Source organism: Apodemus sylvaticus, chromosome 4 (genome assembly GCF_947179515.1).
Source record: "Apodemus sylvaticus chromosome 4, mApoSyl1.1, whole genome shotgun sequence".
NCBI classification, from domain to species: Eukaryota; Metazoa; Chordata; class Mammalia; order Rodentia; family Muridae; genus Apodemus; species Apodemus sylvaticus.
The window spans coordinates 81,557,439-81,580,199 of record NC_067475.1 but is presented as its reverse complement, the minus strand read 5'-3'; the positions used below and the strand labels follow the sequence as shown (position 1 = coordinate 81,580,199).

The 22,761-nt window shown below is 43.2% G+C and overlaps 1 protein-coding gene across 3 annotated transcripts in view; it reads left to right on the top strand.

Moving 5' to 3' along the window:
* Sh3d19 (SH3 domain containing 19) overlaps positions 1-22,761 on the top strand; it is a 154,833-nt gene that overhangs the window by 56,249 nt on the left and 75,823 nt on the right. The window contains exons 1-2 of one of the 3 annotated variants that reach the window (XM_052180242.1): positions 11,619-11,762; positions 13,661-13,700. Coding sequence is in view for 1 of the 3 variants with exons in the window: in XM_052180241.1 (XP_052036201.1) it covers positions 13,661-13,700 (40 nt within the window). In the remaining 2 variants the exon portion in view is untranslated. Of the gene's footprint in view, positions 1-11,618; positions 11,763-13,660; positions 13,701-22,761 lie in introns of those variants that run through there. The other 2 variants (XM_052180243.1, XM_052180241.1) reach the window with 2 other exon arrangements.

Sequence of the window (22,761 nt, the reverse complement as noted above, 5' to 3'; positions counted from 1 at the left end):
ATTCTGTTGCTCTATGTTGTGGTAGCATCTCAGAGACAAAAACATAAATGAGCAAATGATGTGGACATCTGGAACTTATTTTCTATGGATCTTAATTTTCATATTTTCTATCTTTGTTATTTAAAATCCTGTCACCCTATCTTTTCAGATTAACTTTCAGGTGTGTTTATTCTCTTCTTTAGTCTTTTATGTTTACAACCAATCCGTCCAAGAACTACTTTATAAAAAATAATTTTATGTATTTGTTTGTGTATATGTAATCATGTGCTTGCAGTATCTGCAAAGGCCAGAAGAGGCATCAGAGCCCCTGAGACCAGAGTTACAGATTGTTGTGAGCCAACATGGGAACCGAACCCAGGTCCTCTGGACACACAGCAAGTGCTAACCACTGGGCCATCTTGTCAGTCTCTCAGAAGAACTCCTTGTTCTCTATCTTGTCTTTCTTCATGGTAGAGCCTTCCTGTTTTATGTATAAGTACAAAGAGGTATATAGATAAAATAAGCTTTGTTAAATCTGAGAGTGCATTTAAAACATTTTAAATATCTCGTTCCTAATTTTTTTCCTCTTTCATTGAGAATCGATTGTTCATTTGGCTATTCTGTTTCATGTACTGATTTCCTTAGCTGCTTGTTTGTTGGCTGTGGGAGCATGTTTATGAATGAAAGAATGGGCTGACTGGCTTAGGGTGAAGGTTTATTTCCATAGCACTTTCCTCTGATTACAAAGCAGACTGTGGTGATCGGTGTATTAATAAGGCATGCCTGTTTCCAGCAGGAAAGCAGAGAAGATGCAGGAATTAGCAGCAAACAGTATCACTTTAATCCTAGCCTCTTACTGTTATGATGCTCTGCATCCCTACAGCTTTCAGGGCTGCCATGCTGGTGAGCAGTTCACATTCCTTCCCGTGGTGGTGTGTGACCTGCGAGCCACAGCCATGACTCTTAGGTCGCTCTGTGTTCCTCTGCAACAGATTCATTGCCCCTCAGCACCGCATTGCTTCATTGGTGTTGTGTTTCTTGGTTTACATTTCCGAAGTAATACCTCCAAATGCTTTCTTTTCTAATATCTGAAGCTTTTGGAGGATGATACACACTCTGCGAATCAGTCATAGCCACCTGCTCCCACAAGAGGAGACACAATCGGGCAGCACAGGCATTTTAGCTCAGCTTGTTTCTAATCTGCAGAGATGTGGAGGACTCAGGTCAGTGTATCCTGCTATTTGTGTCACACTGAGACTGTGCCAGGTACCAGGCATTATACAGGCTTTGTCATCTCTAAGCAGTTTACACCAGTGGAAGCAGTGAGGTGTCAGGGTGTGTTCCTGCTGATAGGTGCTAAGGACTGGATGGATGAGGGAGAAGGCAGGTGTTATTTCTGCTCCGGAGAGAGGATCAAACAAGGATTCACAGCAAGCAGGATAGACGTCTCTTAGGCATCTCTTCACACTCAGCAGTTCTGAGCACTCACCATAGGTGTCTGCACAAGAACGGCTTGAGCCAGCTGAGGACTCTGCCTGTGCTTCTGTGTTCTGAAGGTGGTTCTGTGGGTGGAGGCTGATGGAGAGGAAGGAGCTGAGTGTGCCTGAGCTTGGGGGGGGGGGGGGCAGTGTGGTGCAGAAAGCACAGCCTCTGTCCGTAGGTGAGTTATGTCAGCCAGGCTCATGCATGGCTCTACCTTTTCCTGATTAAAATATATTTTTTAAAGGTCACTCTAGATTAGAGAGATCAAGACTGCCCCACTGTGGATAAAAAATGTCAGCTTGAAAATGCAGATCACAAGAATTCTCATCCCAGTGGGAAAGATTTATTTACCAATTGTTCTTTCACTGGAGCCCCTGGCCTGGCCTGGTGTCCTTCCTTCTCCACAAGGTCGCCTTCAGCTCCTCCACAAGGCCCAGGTGCCTTCAGCTCCTCCACAAGTGAAGGCATCTCTAGTTATACTCTTTCCTAATGTTAGTTCACTTTTCACAGTCAGCTGTCCAGGAGGAAAGCACTGGTGTTACGAGATCACTTAATACTCAGAACTTGGGGCTGGAGATATGGCTCAGTGAGTGAGAGCACTGACTGCTCTTCCTAGAGGTCCTGAGTTCAATTCCCAGCAACCACATGTTAGCTAACAACCATCTGTAATGGGATCTGATGCCCTATTCTGATGTGTCCAAAGACAGCTACTATATGTGTGTCTGTGTATGTCTCTGTGTGTGTGCGCGCATGGGCACACACACATAAATAAATAAACAAACTAAAGGACTGGGAAATGGGAAAATGGAGATTTTGTCTTTTAAAGACTGTCTTTTTTTAAAAACCCTTCCAAATGAAAGAACAGCACCTGGCTAGAGTGTTGTCTATCCATGTTGCACCTGAAATAACAATATTAATTTTTGTTTCCTGAATTCTCATGAACAAAATCTGTACTGTTCTGAAATATAGAAATGTTCTGTTCTAGTAGTTTTATAAGGAGATGAAATTCTTATATTTAATCTATTTCTTTGCGTCACTCTGTCTACTCAGGAAAGTGGTTTGAAAGACTTGAAGATTAAAAAAATAATTTTAAGCTAGGTTTGGTGGCTCATGCTTTTAATCCAAGCACCTGGAAGATAGAGGCAGGCAGATCTCTATGCAGTTGGGGCCAGCCTGGACTACATAGTTCTAGGATAGCCAGAGCTACATAGTGAGACCATGTCTCAAAATAGCAAAATACTAATACTAATAATTTTTTGAGACCAAAGGAGGTTATGTCATAAGGAAATACATTTGGAGAGCACAATCATGTGTTAATAAGGACCAGGCATGGCACTGCATACCTCTAATAGTAGCAATTTATGGTCTGAGGCAGGAGGAGCCTAAGTTCCAGGCCACCTTGTGCTACATAACAAAACTCGGCTTAACACAATAACACACACACACAAACAGAGAGTTGTTGAAAGACATTCAAGAGAAAGTAATCAATGAGGTGAGAAAATCACTGGGAAGCCTGAGTGAGGGCAGCAGAGAGGACTGAGGACTCTGTCCCTGGGCCAGCCTCCATTTCTGCTTCTTCCCTGCACAGTGCTGACGAAATGTCCATCTTCCTCAGGTCCCTGCCAGGCTCACTGTGGGTGAAAAGGGACATGTGAGGGGACTCGGAGTGTCTGAAATGACCAGCATAAAAAAGTTCCGATCACAAAGAGCCTGATATAATAGCCAGGTGAACTCAGCAATCCAAGTGAGCTACTTGAAACACTTTACAGAATTATTAAAAAGCGTTAGCCTGCCACCAAATAGCCATCGCCTTTCCCAGTTCATGTGGGCTGCAACTCTGCCTCCCGTATTTGGTTTGTTTTTCTGAGGGCTGCTTTGAGGCAGAAGGATAGACAAAAAGTGGACTGCTTTAGAATGCAGGTGATTTTTAAGATCATTATTATGTTCATGAAAAGTGACAGAGGCATGGATGTTCTTAGATGTATTTTTCAGCACTGTGAGCTTTACCTGTGAGGTGGGTGCTCTATAAAGGATGCAGGACAGAAGAGGGAAGGGAGGGCACTGGCCGTTCCCATTATCACAGGCCTTTGCAGAGGCTGACGGTATAGAGGACCCAAGACTGTCCTTGCTGTTATCAAACACCATACTTGGGATAAACGGAACAGACTTGCATGAAAACCACAAAGAGTGACCGACCATGCATGCTGCTGTGAGCTAAGTATCGGGGTGAGTGAGATGGAGCCCGGCATCCCGATAAGGGGTTTCAGGCAAGAGAGTGCTCTCCCCTCCCCCCATAAAGATCCACACCCTGATGCCTGGAACCGGTGCTGTCTCATTCTGAGCAAAAGAGGATCACTGCTGGGAGGTGTGGCCTTGTTGGAGTGGGCATGTCACTGTGGGCGTGGGCTTTAATACCCTAGTCCTAGCTGAAGCCAGTCTCCTCCTAGCAGTTTTCAGATGAAGATGTAGAACTCCCAGCTCCTCCTGCACCATGCCTGCCTGGACACTGCTATGCTCTTGCCTTGATGATAATGGAATGAACATTTGAATCTGTAAGCCAGCCCCGATTAAATGTTGTTCTTATAAGAGTTGCCTTGGTCATGGTGTCTGTTCACAGCCGTAAAACCCTAAGACGCTATGCAAGCATCAGGATCTGATTGGATTCCCCAGAACCCATATAGAAGCCCAACACGAAGGTGTGTGTCATCCATAGTGCCAGTGCTTGGGAGGTGGAGACAGGCAGATCGATGGAGCGAATTGGCCAACTGGCTTAGCCAAGTCGATGAACTCCATATTCAGTGAGAATCCCTGTATGAGGAAAAGAGGTGTAGGGGAACAGAGAGATGGCTCAGTGGGTAAAGGTTCTTGCCACCAAGCCTGATGACCCAAGTTCAATTCTCAGGACTTACAGTAGAGGAGAGAACTGATTTCTGCAAGTTGACCTCTGACCTCCACATGCACACTGTGGCACATGTGTACTCCCGACACAATAAATAAGACATAGCAATTATAAAAAGTAAGGTGGACCACAGTAGAGAAACACTGAGTGTCAACCTCTAGTCTCCATGCACACACACACACACACACCATACACATAAACACACACACACACCATACACATAAACACACAATGTACTATTGGAGGAAGAAACCACAAGCTAAGGAATAAAATACCTCAAGGAACAGAAAAAAAGCAAGGAAGTGAATCGATACCCCCCACACCACACACAGAAACACACCTCCTGTTACTCCAGAAGAAATAATATAAAGCCTTTGACACCTTGCCTCTGCACCATGAGTTAATACATTTTTGTTATTTTCCATTGAGAACGCAGAGAGGAAACTAATAGAAGGGTGTTGAAGAAAAAAAAAGTCAGCGTCTGCTTTGTGGAGAAAGTGGCTCTCAAGCCACTTTTTTTTTTTAAAGATTTATTTATTTATTTATTATATGTAAGTATACTGCAGCTGTCTTCAGACACCCCAGAAAAGGGCATCAGATCTCGTTACCGATGGTTGTGAGCCACCATGTGGTTACTGGGATTTGAACTCAGGACCTCTGGAAGAGCAGTCAGTGCTCTTAACCACTGAGCCATTTCTCCAGCCCTCAAGCCATTTATGAAAGATGGTAGAAATAATCCTGGTATATGCTAATAGTACCAACAACTTGAGAAGCTGAGGCAGGAGGATTGTTCGAGCTTAGGAGTTTGAGAGCAGCCTGGACAACATAAAAACACCTCATCTCCTCTTGTCCTCTTGTCCTCTTGTCCTCTTGTCCTCTCACCTCTCTCTCTCTCTCTCTCTCTCACCTCTCTCTCTCCCTCCCTCTCTCTCTCTCTTGCCTCTTGTCTCCTGCCCTTTTACTCCCCCTCTCCCCATCCCTTCCTCTCCCTCTCCACGTGGTCATGGCCGGCCTCTGCTTCTCTATTCTCTCCCTCTCTCTGCCTTTCTCTGCCTCTACTACCCCTTAATTCCCATCCCATGCCCTGAATAAACTTGAATAAACTCTGTTCTATACTAAACAAACAAACAAACAAACAAACGAAAACACTTCATCTCAAAGAACAGCATCTGTGTGTGTTAGCTTGCACTTGTAAGGCCAAGGCAGGCTTATAGGCCGAGCTACATAGCAAAACCCTGTCTCAAAAATGCAGACTGGAGAGATGACTCAGTCATTAAGAGCACTTGCTTTACAACTGTGAGGGCCTGAGTTTAGACCCTAATTCCCATGCAGCAAGCTGGCGTGCTCTTGTGCATGCCCGTACCCCGTGAGGTGGGTGTGGAGACATGAAGGTCCCTGGGCTTGCAGGCTGCCAGCCTAGCTGAAAATTGTGAATTCCAGGTTCAGGGAGAGACCTTGCCTCGAACGAATAAAATGGAGAGTGAGAGAGGGTACAGCTGATGCCCTGCCCTGGCGGATGCACACAAGCACACACGTGTGCATGGCTGTAAACACACACCACATTCACACCCCGCCCACATGTTTGGTACAGTGCTTGTCTAGCATGCGTGTAGCCTGGGGTTCCATCTCTAAGCCCACACGGAAAGGGAATGCAGTGCTATCACCTCAGCACTCGGGATGTGGAAGCAGGGAGATCAGAGGCTGAAGGACATCCTCAGCTATATAGCAAGTTACACACACACACACACACACACACACACACACACACACGGCATGCGCTCGTGCTTGACATGGTCCCTTACAGAAGCTCTGTGATGTACTCTCTCACTTTTCCCAGCTGAGAGAGCTAGCTGAGCATAACTAACTAATGCAGTCATTACACTAGTGACTACAGCCAGGTCACTGCTGTCCTCTGACATGGTAGCCGCTGAGGCTCACGAGGTCGTACATTAGCACCAGGCAGGGTGTGCAAGGTGTTATCTGTCTTCTTGGGGTGTATGGCGTGTCATGATTTGTAGTTTCTAAGACCTAGATGTATCTGACAAGCAAATATGGCAGGATGGAAGAAGAGGCCAGAACCAGAAAACCCGGTCCGGACGCAGCACCCTCACAAAAGCTGGTAAGAGCTGGGAGACTCCGGTAGACACACTGGGTGTGGCTGGAGCAAACAGATTACAGTGCGCTGCTGTGTAATCATGAATCCTGTTTTGAAAACTAAACTCCCCTTGTATTCTTTTCCCCTCCCTGTGATTAAGGTGCTACATTTTTCAGTGCATATAGGGTTTCTAATTAGGATTAGAAAAGGGCAGCAGGCACCTAACTGCTCGGTAGTGTGCCCTGTCATAGTGATGATGCAGAGATTCTCCATTGTCAACAAGAAATACATCAGTACTGGGCTTCACTGTGGGGAGCGGGGCTCAGTGGTAGAGCAGTGCCCTGCTCAGTATTTGCAAAGCCTTGGGTTTGATCCCTAGCACTGCAAGAAAAGAAACAAGTTATTGGAAAACTTACATTTAATAGAGCAATATCCCAGTCACTGTAGGAACCCTAACAGTGAAGAAAAGTCACTTTAGAGACACACTGGAGCAAAGCTGATTTAATGGGTGGCGGAGGCAGAGATCTCTAAGAATTTATGTTTACACGCATAAACAGAGAACAGTCAATGGATCCTTTTTTGTTTTGTTTTGTTTTGGTTTTTTTTTTTTTTTTTTGGTTTTTTTGAGACAGGGTTTCTCTGTGTAGCCCTGGCTGTCCTGAACTCACTCTGTAGACCAGGCTGGCCTCGAACTCAGAAATCCACCTGCCTCTGCCTCCCAGGTGCTGGGATTAAAGGCGTGTACCACCACCGCTCAGGGCAATGGATCCTTAAGAACTATATGTATATGTACAATGCATTTCTTTTTATTCCATTTGTTTGGTGTGTGTGTGTGTGTGTGTGTGTGTGTGTGTGTATGTGTGCACATGTGGAAGTCAGGGAACAACTTGTGAAAGTTGGTCCTCTACTACCACCATGGGGTCCCAGAGATGGAACTTAGGTTGTCAGGCTTGGCCTGCTGAACCATCCCAAGTGTGTGTGTGTGTGTGTGTGTGTGTGTGTGTATGTGTGCACATGTGGAAGTCAGGGAACAACTTGTGAAAGTTGGTCCTCTACTACCACCATGGGGTCCCAGAGATGGAACTTAGGTTGTCAGGCTTGGCCTGCTGAACCATCCCAAATGCCCTGCTATGTCTTCTGTTTGTTGGAAGCTTTAGGAAAGCATGTGAAACTCTGTATTACAGGTATCTCTGTAGAATTAGTTTGCTATCTTTTAAAGAGTCATCAAGGACTCACAAGCCCTGGATAGTTTTGTTCCATCACATAATGGATGGGTTTATTGTTTTATTTAAGCTGCTTATCATAAATAAAAAGCAGTAGTATTGTTGGGCAAGTGTTACTTTTGGTCACTAATTATGGGGATATAATGTGTATGAAACATATGTCATGGGATGGAGAGATGGCTCAGCAGTTAAAAGCACTGACTGCTCTTCCAAAAGTCATGAGTTCAAATCCCAGCAACCACATGATGGCTCACAAATATCCATAATGAGATCTGATTCTTATTCCAGGGTGTCTGAGGACAGCTACAGTGTGCTCACATATAATAAATAAAGATGTTATCAGATAGTGTCTTGGTCATTGCACATCGCAGAGACTTACACAGAGCCTGGTGGTGTAGAGCGGTCACTAAGCGAAGCCCCTTGCAGTCAAGAGAGGCAGTACATACAAAACAAATGAGGCGGCTCTGGGCTGTTTTATAGTAAGTTTGTGTTATACAGAGAAGAATATGATCTAAAGTAATGATTAAAAGTGTAGGATAATGAATACCTTAACCAGCAGTGTAGTCAATTGTTTAATTGCATGTGCTACACATTCATGAGTGCCATGCAGAGGGTTTGTTCATAGCAGCATCTTGCAAACATGCATGTAATGTGTTGTACTGTGACCATGTGAAAGGCATGATGTCTCTAAGCAATAGGAACTCTTAGCTCCAGTAAATCATTTGGGACCACCAGTGTATGTATGGTCTATTTGAACCTTACAGAGCGCATGGCTAATCGTTTTTTTTTTTTTTTTTTTTTTTAGATATATGTGCTTCTGCATTAATGTTAAATGATTGAAGGATTTTTTTTCATGGGATTGGTCCATGGATCCATGTTCTTGAAACAACAGAATAAATTGAATGTGGAGGCAGGTACATGCCTGTTAACCCTACCTATTTGAGACCAGTGTAGGCAACATAGTAAAACTGATTTTAAAAAAAAAAAAAAACCACTGGGAATGGTGGTAGACTTGGGAGGCAGAGGCAGGCAGATCTCTGGGTTCCCGACTAGTTTGGTCCATACTGAAAATTTCAAACTAGCTAATGCTATATGGCAAGACCCTGTCTCAAAATAAACATACACCACACATACACACATTTTAGGCTTAGTGAGATAGCTTAGTGGGTAAGCTTGATGACCTAGATTCAGTCTCCATCTCCCAACACAAAAAAAGAGAACAGACTTCTGAACATTGTTCTCTGACTTCCACACGTGTCATGGCATGTGTATAAACACACGTATCTACATACAAACACCATCACACTATACACATAAATCCATATACATACACTACACATACCACATATACCACATACAAACATACACACCATATACCATCATACATACATACACACACTACACATACACACCACATATCTTATACACACACACACACACACACACACACACAAATAGTACAATTTAAAACCAAACATATACAAACACCCAAGCCAGAACTCTATGGTGGTGCTTAGGAATATGATATAGAATCTTTTAAAGATTTTTCTTGTCATGGACAGTTTGAAACTCTAGTGTGAGGTGTAGGGCAGATTCCCTTCAAACCACTTCCTACTCTGCTATGGGTTTATCTTGTGTTCATTCTGGAGGTTGAGTCTTCCCCTAATTTCAAAGAACAATATAAGACCCATCACTTCTGACTGCAGTTACTAAAGCAAGCTCCTCTCTACTCGGTGACGTTTGATTTTTCTCTTAAGTTAAGTGATCAAAGCCAAATCATCAAAGCCTGAATTTCTTACGACAGACTCTGCAAGATCTACACTGGCCATCCCTCTTAAGTTTTAACCAAAGCAAAAGATGACATTTGCATTTGTGTCATCTTCATTTCAAAGTGCTTGTCATCTTATATTCAGAGTCATGGGTGGAATCTGTGCGGTCATTTCCCAAAAGCCACCCTGGTCAGAGTAAACACAGATGGTGCACTATCTGAACACATGAACATTGGATCATATGTGGTGGTGGCTTGGATGACAATGGCCCCCATAGACACGTATATTTCAATAGGTTCCCAATGGATGGAACTCTCAGAAGGATTAGATATGGTGGCCTTGTTGGAAGAAGTGTGGCACTGGGGTCGAGCTTTGGGGTTTCAAAAGCCCACACCACCCCCAGTTAGCTCTCTCTCTGCCTCGTACTTGTGGGTCAGGATGTAATCTTTCAGCTACCACTTCAGCACCCATGCATACCTGCCTGCTGCCATGTTCCTTGCAATGATAGTCATGCACTCACCCTCCGAAACTGTAACCCCAAATAAAGTCTTCTGTAAGTTGCTGTGATGGTTTGTATATGCTTGGCCCAGGGAATGGAACTGATAGAAGGTTTGGCCCTGTTGGAGTAGGTGTGGCCTTGTTGGAGTAGGTGTGTCACTGTGGGCGTGGGCTTTAAGACCCTTGTCCTTGCGGCCTGGAAGCCAGTCTTCTCCTAGCTGCCTTCAGCACAAGAGGTGGAACTCTCAGCTCGTCCAACCCCATAACATAATGCCATCACAACTCTGCCTAGATGCTGTTAAACCTGTAAGCCAGCCCCAGTTAAATGTTGTCCTTATAAAAGTTGCTTTGGTCGTGGTGTCCATTCACAGCAGTAAAATTCCAACTAAGACAGTCGTTACCTTGGGCACAGTGTCTGTTCAAGCAGTAAAACCCTAAGTAAGACAGTTAGTTACCTTGGGCACAGTGCCTTATCACAGCAGTTAGAAAGTAACTGAAACATATGTGCTTCATGTCTTAGAACCAGAAGTTGTCTTGAAAGGGAAATGTGTGTAACCTGGAGTTGTCAATTGGGCCTTTTTATTTTTTAGCAACTCTTCAATGTTATTCATATCATTGCTAAATATACATGAGTCCAGAAACCTGCTTTCTGTCCATACATTCTTTTCTAATTATTCAAAACTTAGAAGTTTTTAAAGAAATGGAGAACATATTAGAAAGTGTTTGATATGAAATAAGTAAAATTCGTGCTCCTTAAGCACTGTGTAGAGCCAAGATAAAACTTCCATGTTTAATGTCAGTCTGTTCATACTCTGCTTAAGGTTTTATCCAACTTAATTTTTATTGTTGGCAAGAAAGTGGAGCCTGATTCTTCTCTTGTGATTTGTTTTGTTCAGTCTTGGCTTTTGGACTGAAATAATCACAATATATTTCCTGACAGTTGCACAATATTCTTCCCCATTGTGAAAATTGCTTTGCTTAAAATAGAAGTGCATAAACCATAACGCTATTTGAAAAGTACAAACATAAGACTCAGAATAACACTACACACAAGTACATGCACACTCACAAGCACACACACGAGCACACACACACACACACACACACACTGCACATATTTATATGCATTCCAGCTAAAAGATGACATGATCACCAAGTGTAAACTATGTTTATCTGTGTCCTTTGGGGCAAAGATCAAGGTGAGGATGTGTGTTTCAATTTATTATTATTATTGAAAGTTGAGCGTCTGGGGATGTCGTAAGCAATGGATAATTTATCTTATCCTCAAATCATCACTGTGCGGGTTCTTAGGAGTAACACGTTATAAACACTGTGTGTATATTGCCATAGAAATATGGTCTGTAACACAAAGTGAACTTGTGGGAAACGTGTAAATGTCTTCCAACAGTTAATCAGGTCATTTTCTTGGATTTTATTTACCAGCGTGATACTCCAAGAAGGAAGACATTGGTGTTTTCTTAGAACTGAAAGTATTGAAATGACTATGGGATTTCCTGCTTGAACCCAGAGTGAAGGAGAGTTGCGAACTATCCATTTCCTGAGTGGCCACATTCCAGATGTGCAGACTTGTCATAGCACATCTGCCAATCAGGATGGGCCCTGGAGGGAAGCCCTTGGATGCGGGGGCTTGTTTACAGGCTCCTGGCTCTGTTTCTCCCTCCTCCCTGGTGTTGTGTGTGTTGTGTGCCTTGGAAGATAAGTGGAGGATCCTGCTGGCACAGGCCTAGGTAAAGTAAACTGCAGGCAGTCAGGGCAGTGACAGCCCGGGCAGAAGTTTAGCTCCCGGCTAGCCACAGGTAAGAGCGGTTGCTTTGTTACGGGAATAACTAGCTTCTAACAACTGTCTGCTTTGCTTTGTTAACACCACAAGCAAGCTAAAAGCCAGAAGAATGATTTATTTTCTCTTAAGATTCAAAATAGACCAAGTATTACTATGATTTAATACCGGGCAGTGGAATTAAATGTAATACTGCTGGTTTTGCTTAAGGGAGGAGTGGGATGAATAAGAGTTCTTTTAAAGGCACAGTAACACTCGGTGAGTAGAAATTAGAACCGAAACATTACCATTGTGCACTTGGAGGGCAGAGCATCTAAACAAGCCTGTTTTACCACGAATCCACTTCCTATTGTTCAGAAAACAGTGTCTTACTGTATACTAGTTCTTCGGCTTAAGAAAGCATTGCTTGGGTGGGTGAGATAACTCAGAAGGTAAAAGTGGTGCAGAGGGGAGAGTTCTTGTCGTGCAATACTGCTGACCTGACTGTCTAGTCCCTGGAAGCCACAGCAGAAGCAGAGACCTAATGCCTGTGAAAGTTGTGTGTGTGTGCACACGCACACTAAACAAGTGAATAAATAAAGCACTTTTTTATTATAAACTCAATGCAGAAGACAGAATATCATGCACCTCGTGTCTCACCCCTTCCCACCCCTTTCCTCCTAAGTACAGGCTTACCGATGCTCTCTGTCCCGCACCACCATCAGTGAAATTGGAGGAGGGGTTATTATCTAACCTTTGTCTTTGAATCAGTCTTCGAAGTTAACATTGATTGAGAAGGTGTTATAGGAGAGTGCATGTGATAGGGTTCTCGTAGGTTCCTTTTAAAGTCTGGCGGGGCTGCACTGTGCTTGTTTCTTTCTGTGTTGACTTTTGTAAACACTGAGGCTTTCTTCGGTTTCCTTTTCATGTTTGGAAGCATACTACAAGGGCACAATTGTTACTTGGAATCAAATGAGCAAGTTTTGTGTCTCTTGTGCATGGGATAGTTTTTAGGTTGATACATAGTATTTTGTAACAGTCTAGACAATTACTTTTGAGCAAATTAGGCTCCTGAACTTTTATACACTTTTGACTTTCTCACACTAGGCACAGTTGACATCTTAGGGCGTTGCCCTGTGCACTTTTGGACAAATAACAGCATCTTCGGTTTTTTATTCTTTTTTTTTTTTAAGATTTATTTATTTGTTTTATGAGTACACTGTAGCTGTCTTCAGACACACCAGAAGAGGGCATCGGATCCCATTACAGATGGTTATGAGCCACCATGGTAACTGGGAACTGAACTCAGGACCTCTGGAAGAGCAAGTAGTCAGTGCTCTTAACTACTGAGCCATCTCTCCAGCTCCAGTTTCTTGTTCTAAAAGTTCCTTCCTTTGCTGTTGTGATGACTGGAATGTTTATGTGAACCACATTATAGCTAACTACCCACAGAGCGTTCTTGAGTGTTTTGGATGGGAGGGAGTTAAGGCCGTCCTGGTCTTGGTGTGTCTGCAGATGTTGCCAGCTGCTCATTTTGCTCCCTCCCATTCTGTTAGAAGCTCCTGCCAACCATGATTCATGGAATAATTTTTTAGAGCTGAGTAATCTCTGGCTTTTCAGTTTCCTTGCTTTCTTTAGTTAAGCCTTTTTAGTTTTAGCAAAGCCTTTTTAACGCGGCAAAGATCTTCTAAAATGAATAACATTTTCTGAGTGGATTTTACCAAGCCATCAAAAAAGTTTTCTGTGTCCCCTTTCGACACCCATGTCAGGCAGATCCTCTCAAGTCCAGTGAAGAGATTGCACAGAAGAAAGCAGAGCTGCCCTGAGCTGCCGTCTGTGGGACTCAGTGGTGTGGCAGCTGGACTCAGCGGCTGCTGGAAAGCCTGTGCTGATGTGTGACTGCCTGTGCTGACGTGTGACTCTCTCCTTTCTTTACAGATCGCAACGAGCGACATAAGCCAGAGCATCGCTCTTCAAGGTATGAATTTATAGTGCTTAATGGCTCTGCCTAACGTTCCTTGTCTGGAAAACTATTTGGAAGTGATGAGACTGTCCCTTTTAGGGCTACTGTCATGTTGAACTTGATTATGGTGGTCAGAGCCTCGTAGGAGAGAAGTCATCTGTTCTCCAAACAAACCCTCTGAAGACACTGAGTGTGTGGACACTGTTCTCTACTGAGGACTGCTGTCAGGAACAGATCCAGCTTCACAGAGCATTCTCATTTTCTTTCTTTTATAACTTTATTTTCTCTCCTCCTTCTAACCAGTATTTTAAAACACACATCACTGTTTTCCTGATGACGGAATTGACACAGACTCTATAGAGGTACAGAAGATATTTCTAAACTTCACTGTTGCATATGCGTAACTCATGTGTACATGCTATTTAGGGGCACATGCCTCAGCATGTGTGGGGCAGAGAGGATTCTGGAGTCAGTTCTTTCCCTCCACCTTTACGTGGGTCCCAGGGATTGAGTTCAGGTTCCATTTGGTCCCAGGAAAAAATTGTTTTGGTTTGGTTTTTTTTGAGAAAGGATTTCTCTGTGTAACCCTGGCTGTCATAGAACTGCATGTATTTACTAGGCTGGCCTCGAACTCACGGAGATCCGCTTGCCTTTGCCTCCCTAGTGCTGGGATTAGAGGTGTGCATCACTACACCCAACTTAGTTTTTATAACTATAAAGCATTAAAAAACAAACAAAAAACAACTTTCACTAGCCCCAAAGAATAATTCTAAAAATCATTTAAAACTTAAAGATGTAGAAACTAACATTGTCTCTTTCTCTTTTAAGTAAGACTTGCAGGGGCTATTCTAGGTATTTTTTTTATCAAATTTTAGAAAACTGTAATTTTTCTGCTATTATTTTCTCATTATTTTATATATCACTGCTGTTTCCTTGGATTTTATTTTATGGAGACTGATAAAGTCGTGATAATGCAGCTATTAGGTTTACTGGTAAACTATAATGTTTTTTGAAGGGGTCAAATCCTAACCTGTTTTGAATTTGGTGAATCAAAGCATAGAATCTTTGAAAGCTCCCCTAATTACAGTAGACATCATCTTTCAATAGTTCTCAATCAAATTAGTGAGAGTCTATCTGAAGAGAAAGCATTGATAAGTGTCTATAATATTAGCCTTTCTTCAGGTATAATATACACATTATAATTCACTCTTTATGTATGGCTGGTCCTGTGTCTTGACAGACATAAAAACTATTACTATATTATTATGTATTTGTATGTGTATTATGCAAGTGTGTGTCCATGTGTAGGCTGTGCATGTATGAGTATATATATGTGTGCATACGTGTGGCTGGCTGTGCATGTATGTTGATGTGAGTATGAGTATGTATGGATGCACATTTGTGTGGATGTGCGTGTGTTAGGTGTGCATGTGGTGGGTGTGCATATGTGTGTGTACATGTGGGTCTGCATGTGTTAGGTGTGTGCATGTAGTGGGTATGCGTGTGTTAGATGTGTGCATGTGGTGGGTGTGCATGTGGTAGGTGTGCATGTATTAGGTGTACATGCGGTAGGTGTGCATGTAGTAGGTATGCATGTAGTAGGTGCGCATGTGGTTGGGTGTGCATGAGTTGGGTGTGCATGTGGTTGTCCATAAGTTCTGTGACTCTAGAGAACCCTGACTAATACAGTGCCCAGCTGAAAAAATCTTGGGAAAATACATATACTGGGGGCTTGGGTAAGATGTCCCAATCAAAGTGCTTACTGCATGAATAAGAACCTGAGGTGGATCTCCAGCACTTGCCTTTTTAACTAAATCAAACCAAACAAAACCAGACATAGTCATAGAAACCTGTAATCCCAGCACTATGGAGGGGAAGACAGGAGGACCCTAGGGTTTGACTGCCAGCTTGTTATCTGAGTCTTTAAAAAAAAAATAGGATGATGGATTTGAAATCTATGTGTGTATATATTTTATTTATATGACTATATTTGAAACAGGATTTCACTATGCAATCTTGGCTGGTCTGAAACTCATAGAGATCCTCCTGCCTCTGACTCTTGAGTGCTGAGATTAAAAGCACATACCACCTTGCCTAGATGGATATAAAATATATTGGAATTCTTAAAATCCACATAGAAAGGATGATAGTGGTAAGGAAACCATCATTGTGCAGTTCTGAGTGCAGTTGACTGAGGCCAGGACATCAGTGGCCGGTCAGTGGCCGTCAACTCTTCTGTAGATTTGTGGAGATGCTGATACTTGTGTGGCCTTAAAAGATCACCCCATAAAGGGTTCTTAGTTGCATAAGGGGAAGTCACTGCCTCATCAAGTGGCCACCTTACCTATCCATCATGGCTGACGAGCCAGGCAGTGTGTCTCTAGGTGGCGGAGCAGCAGCTCACACAGTGCTGAGTTCTAACCGAAAGGGTTCTGGAGAATAGTGTCTTGAAAAGCACAGAGAGACTGGGAGAAAGTTTTACATTAACAAAAAGATGTGGCAGACACCTGGAATCCAGCTCTCTGGAAGAAGAGAGGGGAGGATTGTAAGCTTGTGCTACAAAGTAGGGCTCTGTCTCAGAAAACCTGAAGGCTGGGAATGTGGAGTGCTTATCTCGCATATGGAAGAGTTCATACATACATACGTACTTACATACTTAAAATTAAAAGAGACATTAGCAAATGTGTGTTCCATTTGATATTTAAAATTTAAGATTAAAAATATCCCCTCCACACACACACAACACCCAAATAAATAAAAGAAGAAATGTAAAACAACCCTAATCTTTAAAAAAAAGCAATTGGAGGAGTGGCAACTAAAAAAGGCTTAAATATGGATTTTGTTTGTAAACATCGCTCATTTGGATGGAGAATAAGAAAGTCATTCTCAGTAGACAGATGCCAAACTGTCAGGGTGTCATGTTTTATGTGTACAGTCTAGTCTTGTATAATTCATGGGAGAAAAACAAGGGCAGATGCAGAAGCAGGTGTATCACAAGAGAACATTAGCGATTCATGCATTGAAGGAAGGCATGTGTGTGTGAATTGTTTTGTTTCTTCAGTCTTTTCATAGACTTGAGCATTTGTGGCGTGTGTGTTTAGGCAAGGGTATGTGTGAGCATCTGATTGGATGTCACCTGAGGTCTTGCTCCTTGGTGGGTGACTTCTCTTTAAGACAGTCCTTCAGGGCACCTGCAGCTCACCCCTAAGGCTAGCTTCGCCTGGCTCTGCATCCCAGTCCTGGGCTTACTCACACACCTGGCTGTTGGAGGCCTGGATGTTCCCCTTGGGTTCTATGCAAGCACTTCACCGACAGATTGTCTGTCTCCAAGCCCCTCCGAGAAAAGTTCAGAGTAGAAAGTAGCAGTGGAAGAACTGACTGACTGTTCGCCCAAGTCCCCGAAGATAAATGTGACTCCGTGGACAGAACTTTAAGGGGGATGGATCTCTCTATGCAAAATGAGGAAGAATTTCCTGTCAGAGCTGATCAAAGATGGGCTGTTCTGCGAGCAGATACTGTGAGGAAAAGCGAAACTAGCTGGCACTGGGGGAGAAAATGGAACAAGGTTCTGTTGTGAGTGAGTTAGTCTTGGAGTGACTTCAGCCCCTGTTTACTTAGTAGCCCGTAAGTATTGGGTTGGGAGACCCCTATTCTGGCTACTGAGATGCAGTGTTCAGAGCCCCCAACTCCACTGAGTGAAGGCTAGAGGGCCTGCTGTGGAGGAGAGCACAGGCTGGGTTGGAAAAGTGAGGCTCTTGGCTTTAGCCACTGGTTCCCCCACACAGCTGCATTTTAGGCACACTCAATCACTTTTCTTGCTTTCTTGAGACAGGCTTTCTTATTTTAACCCTCACTGTGTAAGTCCAGGCTGACCTTCAGTTGGAGATTCTCCTGTCTTGGCCTCTCATTACCCCTGGTTCACATCAGCTTCTTTAACTGGACCTTCAGATGCTAGTGCTCAGGTGTCAGCTGTGGAGTGTTTTGCCCGTCCACTGTGCCGCCATCTGCATGCAGAGCCAACGCTGCCTTAGTGTTACCGATGGTCAGCAATACCTCCATCACACCAGACTCTTCTTTCTCTGGGGCTTTGATGGACAGAGCTTTGAGAGAGTGATCGAGTTTATAGCAGGGGCTCTGAGCTTAGGAGAAGGGAGGGGTGTAGAGGGTTCCTTTTCTCTTTCCCTCTTGTGTACTTGTCACTTTCCTTCTGGTGGAAGGAAATCAGGTGGCTTTCTTATTTCTCCATTAGCCTCTAAGCGTTGAGTAAATACCTGTTCTGTTCCATTCCCCATTGGCAATTCATACTTCTATACCCATGGAAGAAGACATATATTCTCACTTTCTGGTTCTTCTATGCAGGTACGTTTCAAGGAGGGTAGAGTAAAGATGACATCTTTAGCCAGAGTAGGGACTAACTAAAACTTGTACCCACTTTGAGAGAGGAAGAGAGTTAAGGACTCATGCCAGACACTCCGTTTAGAGGCCTGCTTATGCCAGTTTTGTGCGTATATATACATACCTTTAAGTATCGGATAGGTTGCCATTTCCAGTATCATAGCTGTTGGTCCTAATCTTTAAACTCCAGTAAGGATGGACTGAATACCAGATGATGCCAGAGAAAGTGCAGATGGGATGTCAATCCTGGGCTCTACCCTCTCCAAGAGTTACTCTTCCGACTGTGTGAGGATGAGACAGGTTGACACAGAGCAACGTGGTAAAGCACCACCAGGTGCGGCTTAAGATGGTGAGCCTCAGCCGGGCGGTGGTGGTGCACACCTGTAATCCCAGCACTCTGGGAGGCAGAGGCAGGCGGATTTATGAGTTCCAGGACAGCCAGGGCTATACAGAGAAACCCTGTCTCAAAAAAAAAAAAAAAAAAAAAAAAAAAAAATCCAAAGGGAAAAAAAAAAGATGGCGTGCCTCGGTGGAACAGACTTGACCTACTTTAGATAGATCATCATCTAGCGGGCCAGGTCATTAAGAGAAACGTGGGCATCCTGCAAAGGGTTACCAACCTCATAATTACTTTGTTGTTTCCTTACATGAAGATCCTCACTGGGTGTGGAGAAGAATTAAAAGTGCTCTCCTCAGGCAGAGCCCTCTTTTATTGTGAAGCGATAAATCCTGGGTTTTATGCTTGCAAGCCTCAGTGCAGTTCCAATTGTTTATAACATCAGAGCCAGCTGAAAGGGCTGGTGGGCCATCTGGGTTTTTAGCAGCACTTTGTAGGGTGGAGAGAGGAGAGTATCTGATGCGGACACGTCTGAGCCGATTTCAGTACACGCTGTTTACTCCTAGCTTTGTTTTCTCATTCACAGTGTGAGGTACCTGTCTTAGAGGCTAGACAGAGTCTTCTGAACACAGTTTCAAGGGGGCTTAATTTGGGGACTGAAGAGATGGCTCAGCTTTTAAGAACTCTTCCAGTTCTTTAGAGGTTGTGAGTCGGATTCCCAGCACCCTGTACACTGGGCCCTTCACAACTGCTTGTAACTCCAGCTCTGACTAAATTTTTGCTCAAAGATTGTGGTGGTTTGAATAGGTTTGGCCCCACAGACTCATGTGTTTGGATGCTTGCCCCATGGAGAGTGGCACCATTAGGAGGTGTGGCCTTGTTGGAGGAACTGTATAACTGTGGTGGGGGTGGGGGGCGGTGTCTTTGAGGTCTGGCGCCCTCTTCTGGCCTCTGTAGGCACTAGACTCATGTGCACATACCCACACATTGAAATACACATACACAGAAATGAAAATTTAAATACATCTTTTTAAGAGCTTGAGTCAGTTTCAAAAGGCTACCCTAATTCAAAGTAAGACAATAGGTAAGTAAGACTTTATCTCATTCTAAATGGGTCTACTGACAGAGTTTAACCAGTATCTTTTAAAAATTCTGGTTCATTTTTTTCTCTTTCCCCTGTACAGATTGGGGTCTTTTCAACAAATGTAATTCTTATTTTTATCCAGAAACAAAAGCCAAATTCATCGTTACTTTGAATAGAGCTGAATAGTATTCCTAGGAATGACCTTTGTCTTAGTTAAGGTTTTATTGCTGTGAAGAGACACCATGACCAAGGGAACTCTCATAAAGGACATTTAGTTGAGGCTGGCTTACTGTTTCAGAGGTTTCGTTCATTGTCACCATGCCAGTATCCAGGTAGACATGGTACTGGAGGAGCTGAGAGTTCTATATCTTGATCCAAGGGCAGCCAGGAGCAGACTATCTTCCACAGGCAACCAGAAGGAGGCTGTCTACACTGGGTGGAGCTTGAGCACCAGGATACTTCAAAGACCCCCAAGACCCACCCCCCACAGTGACACACTTCCTCCAACAAGGCCACACCTACTCCAACAAGGCCACACCTCCTAATAGTGCCTCTCTCCATGGGGCAAGCAAGCATCCAAACACATGAGTCTGTGGGGTCAAACCTATTCAAATCACCACAATCTTTAAACAAAAATTTAGTTAGCTCTATCACTCTCTTAGTCCTAGTAGAGCATGGTTCTTCCAATGTAGAAAAGCATTCACAAATACTAATGAAAGCATTTTTAAATATATAAAGTTCTTTATAAAACTCTAAGTGAGAGCTCTAGTAGACATCAGATTAAATTTTTATTTGAATTTATAACTTTCTCCCCCAGACATGGCTATTAATAACATCTAGAAAAAAGGGCACTAGGAAATAGTGTTATAGAAGCTAATTAGATAGAAGTAAGAACTGATGATAATAGAACGCTGAGTCCTGTGGCAATCGTTGCTGTGAATAGAAGATTGGAAGCTCTTTGTACCACCCCATGAGCCTTAAATTACAGATTTCAGTGACTTATGGGGGAACTGAATAACTAGACAATTCATCTCAAATATTTTATCTTCTCCAAGAAAATAATTTACAGTAGCAAAGAAAGAGGCAGCAAAATAAAACCTTTAAATCTACTTTTCAAAAATTATCACATGAATCATGATATTCTTAAAGCCTTGTTAAAATTACCTGTCATAATCTCTTTTGAGGCCCATTCAGGAAATCCAATGACATTTAAAACACTCAAGAAAAGGAAACATGAAGTGATTCTATAATGTATAATGAGAAAAAGTGGCCAAGGGAAGTTTGAAAGTCAGGAAGGGGAGGCAGATGGCTGTAAGTGATTAAGACAGTGTTTTGTCAACAGTTAGGTCACCAGACAGAAGGAGAGGAGCTTGCAGACAGGTAATTATATTCAGTATCTGTGGGATGTAACAGAGGTGGCATTACAGATCAGTAAAAGAATGAGCTGTCAACAAATGGTACTAGAAACATTGATTATCCAGGTATCAAACATCCACAAGCACCCCTTGGAGATAAGCTGCGAACCTTTCAAGGTAGAGAAGTCAAAGTGGGATACTTGAAGAAATATAAATATGTAAGATGGTCTTTGTGACTTGAGAGTCTACAGTGAGTGTGTGTGTGTGTGTGTGTGTGTGTGTGTTGTCTGCATATATGTGTATCTTACATTTTTTTTTCTTTTTTTTTAATTCGATATAATTTTTTATTTACATTTCAAATGATTTCCCCTTTTCTAGCCCCCCACTCCCCAAAAGTCCCATAAGCCCCTTTCTCTTCCCCTGTCCTCCCACCCACCCCTTCCCACTTCCCCGTTCTGGTTTTGCCGAATACTGCTTCACTGAGTCTTTCCAGAACAAGGGGCCACTCCTCCTTTCTTCTTGTACCTCATTTGATGTGAGGATTATGTTTTGGGTATTCCAGTTTTCTAGGTTAATATCCACTTATTAGTGAGTGCATACCATGATTCACCTTTTGAGTCTGGGTTACCTCACTTAGTATGATGTTCTCTAGCTCCATCCATTTGCCTAAGAATTTCATGAATTCATTGTTTCTAATGGCTGAATAGTACTCCATTGTGTAGATATACCACATTTTTTGTATCCACTCTTCTGTTGAGGGATACCTGGGTTCTTTCCAGCATCTGGCAATTATAAATAGGGCTGCTATGAACATAGTAGAGCATGTATCCTTATTACATGGTGGGGAATCCTCTGGGTATATGCCCAGGAGTGGTATAGCAGGATCTTCTGGAAGTGAGGTGCCCAGTTTTCAGAGGAACCGCCAGACTGCTTTCCAGAGTGGTTGTACCAATTTGCAACCCCACCAGCAGTGGAGGAGTGTTCCTCTTTCTCCACACCCTCTCCAACACCTGCTGTCTCCTGAATTTTTAATCTTAGCCATTCTGACTGGTGTAAGGTGAAATCTCAGGGTTGTTTTGATTTGCATTTCCCTAATGACTAATGAAGTTGAGCATTTTTTAAGATGCTTCTCCGCCATCCAAAGTTCTTCAGGTGAGAATTCTTTGTTTAACTCTGTACCCATTTTTTAATAGGGTTGTTTGGTTTTCTGGAGTCTAACTTCTTGAGTTCTTTATATATATTGGATATTAGCCCTCTATCTGATGTAGGATTGGTGAAGATCTTTTCCCAATTTGTTGGTTGCCGATTTGTCTTCTTAAAGGACACCATCAAGAAGACAAATTGGTATCTTACATTTTTGAAACACGTTTAATGATGGTTCTTAAATACTTCAACCTCCCTTCTAGGCCACCACCCTCCAGAGAAGGTGGAAAAGAAAGGTTATTAGGATATGGGGGAAGTGGACCTGTTTAGAAATGGTTCTTTAGAGTAAATCCCATCTGTGTTGCCAGGAAATCAGCAGTTTAGTTCAAAGGTCAGTAGCAACAACTACTGACAAACATCTCACAGATCTACCAGCAGTCCACTTCAGTAGTGTTGGGATAGCAGAAGTTGTGACATGAAAGCCAGACCTCAGCCAAATCTGCACTAGTGAGCAGGAGGGATTAGGACCACCAAGGACGCCAGGAGAAGTTCGAGGTTGTGCCTCTCTCAATGAAGCGAAGATCACTGAAGTCTCAAGAACAAGAAGTCTTGCAAAGCCAGCTCTATAAGCAAGCCCCTCTCACAAGCAGCTGAGTCCTATTTATATTACTTCCAAACATCACATGTTTTGCCTCACCACTGGAGTCTGTCTTAGCAAAACTCCACTTGAGTGCGCATCAGCTGACATCACTCTGCTAATTG